The sequence below is a fragment of the Cibotium barometz genome, chromosome 63 (assembly GCF_041138505.1).
Source record: "Cibotium barometz isolate CiBa-2024 chromosome 63, ASM4113850v1, whole genome shotgun sequence".
NCBI lineage: Eukaryota > Viridiplantae > Streptophyta > Polypodiopsida > Cyatheales > Cibotiaceae > Cibotium > Cibotium barometz.
Window position 1 is genome coordinate 6,799,159 of NC_141108.1, and position 6,000 is coordinate 6,805,158.

General features: G+C 43.2%; 1 protein-coding gene across 1 annotated transcript; it reads left to right on the forward strand.

The window, feature by feature from the left end:
* The first annotated feature begins 3,147 nt into the window (after positions 1 to 3,147).
* LOC147603607 (pentatricopeptide repeat-containing protein At2g13600-like) lies at positions 3,148 to 5,781 on the forward strand. The gene is made up of 2 exons (XM_086796473.1): positions 3,148 to 3,384; positions 3,455 to 5,781. Exons 1-2 carry the CDS (start codon positions 3,253 to 3,255, stop codon positions 5,291 to 5,293), a joined length of 1,971 nt encoding a protein of 656 aa, XP_086652599.1. The 5' UTR covers positions 3,148 to 3,252; the 3' UTR covers positions 5,294 to 5,781.
* The last annotated feature ends 219 nt before the right edge of the window (positions 5,782 to 6,000 follow it).

A 6,000-nucleotide genomic window follows, 5' to 3' on the forward strand; every position in this document is an offset into this window, starting at 1 on the left:
CAAATTTGATCAATCTGTAAGATCCCGCTTTACACATCATTTACAAACATATTCAGAGTTCACTCTTGCTGTAGCAAATCCCAAATGCACCAATGCATCAAATACATCAACCACACACTTCGATTTGTCAAAGTTGACTAAAAAAAGGATGATTTGAGCTCACTATTTGCTACAATCTTCACTAATGCTTTGGTTCTTTCACTGCTATGCAGAATTTTCCTCTTTTGTCTAGCTCTTTTTGGATTGTTGAAGGTAGATATGAGCTTAGGCTCTTCAATCACCAGCATTAATTGCTCTAATACATCACACTTCGACTATTTAAGCAGCCACTTGCCATGTTTGAGCTTCAAACTTCACACAACTGCGGACTTGCAGGCTATTGCCTCTTGATGCATAGACACTCTCAGTTGCTGCTGTGAGCTCCCTTAGGCTTAACCTTATGCAATGGCCAGCTTGTTCACCCTTAGTAGCTTTACAAGATGATGTTCTAATATTGAATTCAACTCCAAGCTATGTATAGCATACACACTATCACTAGTTATTACAATTCTACGCTAGCTTCCTATCTGTGCTGCCAGCTCCATACAAATCGTTTTGCTTACTATGGCTTGCTATAGCTTATAAGAACTTAGCTGAGGCAGTAAACTATGATGTTTAGTAGCTAAGAGTGTGACTTAGCACAATAGCAATGGGCATTTGATAGTGTATATGACTATAGTTGTCTAGGCATACCCCTTGCTCCAATGCTTCAACTACTGCTTCAATGCTTATTCAAATAAAGCATATACTTACTCATACTTTCCACAATTACATTTTCCGGTAGCTCCAATCTTTTCAATGTGTAATACAACCAATGCACACTTAAGCTTTAATGGAGAGCTTTATAGTGGACTGGTTTTACACTGTTTGGGGTAGCAAATACTTGGTTCCAATCTCTCCAAAACACTTGCAATCTACAAGATTAGGGTTTGAGAAACTTACGGATGAGGCTAAGTAGCTTTCAGATCTATAAGATTTGTGTGCTCCACAAATTCTCTTAGCTCCAATGGAAAGCTCCAAAAACGAGATTTTTTCCTCTCTCTTACTCACTCAATAAACCCTAGATTGAGAGCTTCTAGCTCTGATACCGTGAAAAGAGATTGGAAGGGAATATAGGAGACACACCTAAATGCACACTGATACCATGAAAAGAGATTAGGAGGGAATACAAGAGACACACCTAAATGCACATTGCTCTCAATTCATCATCTCACACCAAGGAGTGAAGCTCAATAGGTTTCTTTCATTGTCTTCCACAAAACACAACACACTACATAATGATAAGTTCACATTGAAATAAACCTAATGCTAATGTCCAAACACTTGGCCAGTTGGCATTATTATCCACATACACACTGTTAGTCTAGTGTCCACACACTAATGCTATCCACCAATTCCCAATGAGCTTGCATTCTCAACAATGAAGGCAAGGCATGATGCAACAAGATTAATTGGGAAATGAAGATCTTAACATAAATCTAGCAAATACTGAAAGCTCTTCCCATCAGAGCTAAGGTAAATTTCCAAGAGTAACACCTTCACTACCAAACCAGTAGTACTGTGAGCCAAACGATAATATGTTATAAACATTACATGTGCATAGATCTTCTTTGGGAACTATCATGCCATCATAGACCTTGCATGTTGCCTCTTCCACATAGGAGCATCATTGGAAGATAGAGAACTTCACAAACAAGCATTCACAATCTCGAATAGGAAAGTCCACAAAAAAGGAGTACTTGAAATTATTCCTAAGATGTGCCACTAATTTGTGTGGAATTCATAATAGGCAAGAAAGGTTACGTAGAGCAAAGCCATGAAGTTGTTCATCAGTATAACATGCCCAACATGATGAGGGAAAAGTAGTTGAATATTATACCATGAAGATTCGAGTGTTGAAATAAAGCCGAGGAATTGCTACCATACTAGAATTTGGGACCTCATGGCCTCTTTGGGAGCACCGATGACCATGTAGAGAGCACCTAATTTGAGGGCCTCACATGTGTATGTCTTTTTCGGAGGATTTGAGAAAGTTGCATGAATCTGCAGACAGTTGACTCATGGAGAGACCAAGGCATAGCGAGATCCTAAAATTAGGCATATGGAGGCGATTCTTACAAAAGACTAAGCTGCGAGGAGACTCTAGATGAATATAGTCATCTCCTTGGTGGGTTGAATAAAGTAGTTGGTACGCATACTAGGTCTAAGTAAAAAGGCTTGTGAATAAGGTAAAGCATGCATGCCTATAGCAAGGAGCACAGATGAGCACACAAAACCCTAAAAGTATGAGCCATGAACCTAGCTAGTCTCTACACGATATGAGTAGAAAGGGCAAGCTATTCACAATCTTTCTAGAAAGCCATGGCGAGGAGGAAGAAAGCAAGAAATGTAAAAACTAACTGTCCATTTAAAGTTGTTTTTTCCTAAAGAAAGAATACAATCCACATGTCTTTTGCCATGGCACCCTAAATTCCACCACTATCATGAAAAATTAAATTCTCCCAATTTGTTGCATGGAAGAGAAAATAACAACCACATACAATTTTTTAAATTCATGGCCAAAAGTCATATGGAGGAAAATATTTATGAAGGAGAGAGATAGAGTTGATGAGGATGAGAGAGAGAGAGACTTGCTATAGCATCTCTTGAGAAATCAAACAAGAAGAAATAACAGAGGGTAGGAAATATGTTTTATTTAGAGACAAAAACAAAAGAGAGGACACTAGATCATACATGTTAACCTCGCTAATAAGAAAGAGTGGGTCCTCTCTCTGGTTCTACTCTCCCCTATTCGCAAATGTAGAGAGACCAATGCCAACACCCTTTTGTTGCAGAGATTTGCAATTCGCAGTTTGAATGGATTCGAAGATACGTTTATTGTAGATGAGAGTGTAGTTTTTCAATTAAAATATTAGCATATCTCTAAATAAGGTTTTTCAATTAAAAAATTAGCCTATCTTCAAATAAGGTTTTAAAAACCCTTAGAATCAAAGGTGAGTCTACATTAACTAATGTATTGAGTATACATTTCTCACAAACGTTGGCAACTATTCTCCGCCCATGTAAGGTACACGAATGCGGGTGCTCCCCCCTAATGTGGAACACCACCACAAGCTAGATTATAGAAGTTTATGCTACATACATACATACATACATACTCGTTGTTGGCATACGGTCGGCAGCCTCTTCTTCTTCTCCTGCTCAGGCTTCAAGATGGCGCGACGATGGCAACCTCACCACCATGCTCAATGTAGAAAATGGCGGGACGATGGACATGACACGAACCTCTTATGGGAGAAGTACTTTACGGATCCCTCGCAGTGGTGGGACAATCGTAACTCCAAGGTAAGCACCACCCTACAGGTTTCTTCTTTCTGCTGATTTCCTGCTTGTGAGAGAGACGTTTGTTTGGCAGATCAGCCCGAGATCCCCAGACTTTAAGCACAAAATCACTAAGGCATCGTTGTGGATTGATGGCTCGTGCAATCCCTCTTGGGTTCGTGAAGAGCTCAGGAGAAGAGGACTGGTGATGTTAACAGAAGTTAAAGATGGAGAGCTCTGTGCGGGTAAGGACAAGAATGACAATGCCAACCACCAAGCAGTGGGTACTGATTTTGTGGCCTTACTGAAGGCATGTGCCAAGAAGAAGGATCTGTACAAAGGCATTAGAGTACATGCTAATATTCTAAAAAGGGGCTTGCTTGAAAAGAGCCCTTATGTAGCGAACACTTTAGTCAGTATGTATGCCAAATGTGGTGCACTCGAAAAAGCACAGCAAGTGCTTGACGAGCTTCTTGTTCGGGACGTAGTCTCTTGGAATGCACTAATTGCAGGATATGCCCAACAGCGGCAGGGGGAGGAAGCACTGAACTGTTTTGAACGGATGCAACGTGAGGGCCTCTCTCCAAACGCGGTCACCTTCACTTGCATCTTGAAGGCCTGTGGCGGCATAGGAGCAGCTGACAAGGGCAAACAAATTCATGATGAGATTGTCAGTCAGGGGTTGTTGGAAAAAGATGTTGTGCTTGGCACGGCTTTGGTGGACATGTACGCCAAATGCGGTGCGCTCGCAAAAGCACAGCAAGTGCTTGACGAGCTTCCTGTCCGGGACGTATTCTCTTGGTCTGCACTAATCGCAGGATATGCCCAACAGGGGCAGGGTGAGGAAGCACTGAACTGTTTTGAACAGATGCAACACGAGGGCCTCTCTCCAGGCGTGGTCACCTTCACTTGCATCTTGAAGGCCTGTGGCAGTGTAGGAGCAGTTGACAAGGGTAAACAAATTCATGATGAGATTGTCAGTCAGGGGTTGCTTGGAAAAGACATTATGCTTGGCAATGCTTTGGTGGACATGTATGCTAAATGCGGGGCGCTCGCAAAAGCACAGAAAGTGCTTGACGAGCTTCCTGTTCGGAACGTAGTCTCTTGGTCTGCACTAATTGCAGGATATGCCCAACAGGGGCAGGGCGAAGAAGCACTGAACTGTTTTGAACGGATGCAACGCGAAGGCCTCTCTCCAGACATGGTCACCTTCACTTGCATCCTCAAGGCCTGTGGCAGCATAGGAGCGGCAGACAAGGGCAAACAAATTCATGATGAGATTGTCAGTCAGGGGTTACTTGGAAAAGGTATTGTGCTTGGCACTGCTTTGGTGGACATGTACGTCAAATGCGGTGCGCTCGCAAAAGCACAGCAAGTGCTTGACGAGCTTCCTGTCCGGAACGTAGTCTCTTGGAATTCACTTATCGCAGGATATGCCCAACAGGGGCAGGGCGAGGAAGCACTGAATTGTTTTGAACGGATGCAACGTGAGGGCCTCTCTCCAGACACAGTCACCTTCATTTGCCTGCTTAATGCATGCAGTCACTCAGGTCTAGTGGATGAGGGTCAAATGTATTTTGCGAATATGAGCAAAAAATATGGCATCACACCAGACTTAGAGCACCATACTTGCATGGTTGATCTTTTTGGCCGTGTAGGCCACTTTGACAAGGCTATTGCAGTGATTAAGAAGATGCCATCTTCTGATTATCCTCCAGTTTGGTCTGCTCTGTTGGCTGCTTGTCGAAAATGGGGGAATGTGAAGCTTGGTAGAGTGGCCTTTGAACACGCGGTACAAGCGGATAAAAATGATCCTGCAGCTTATGTCTGTATGGCTAATATTTATGCAGCTGCTGGCATGCAAGAGGATGCAGAACAGATTGAAGCCATGAGAGTGAAAAATGCTGCATGGAAGAAGCCAGGATGTAGTTGATGGGTTGATGTGAGTGGAAATGTTCACTCATTTTTTGTTCGCGATACAAAACATGCACAAAGCAAAGGTATCTATGCGAAGCTACAAGATTTTGTTAGAAGTCATCTCCTGTCTTTATGTAGACACCAGGGCCTTTGTTGTGGGTGTGCCCGCCCTTGTAGGTTTTGTTCTCATTTTTCCTCACTCCCCGTATTTTTCCCATATTTTTCCCTATTTTTCTTGGCTTGGGTGGATGCCCAGTGTTGGCAGGAGGGCCCATGAGCTGGCCGACTGATGCTTCAGGTCCACGACCTCACACATCCACTGTCCGACTGTTGACAGCTGGCCGACTGGCTGTCTTGGCTGGTCGTGGAGGATCAGGGCCTGTCGGCTTCCCTTCTACAGGCCGACTGCATCATTGGGGCCATATAAAATGGCCCCACAGCCCCTTGCCAATCTTGTATCATATTCGGGATCTTCTTTGTGTATATAGAGTTGAGTTACACGCCTCTCTCTCCATTGCTGTCTATTTTCTGCACTAGCTCTTGTGTTTCCAGATTTAGTCATCATCTCCGTTGCGTATTCTGACAGATTTTACCCATAAAATGTCACAAGAAGGATATTCCCCAGGTTTGCATTGGGTGTCGCAAAATATTTCCGACGATGCAAAGAAGGATGTGCTATCTGGGCATAGCAAGAAGTTGGCCATTGCCTGTGCCCTCCTCAAT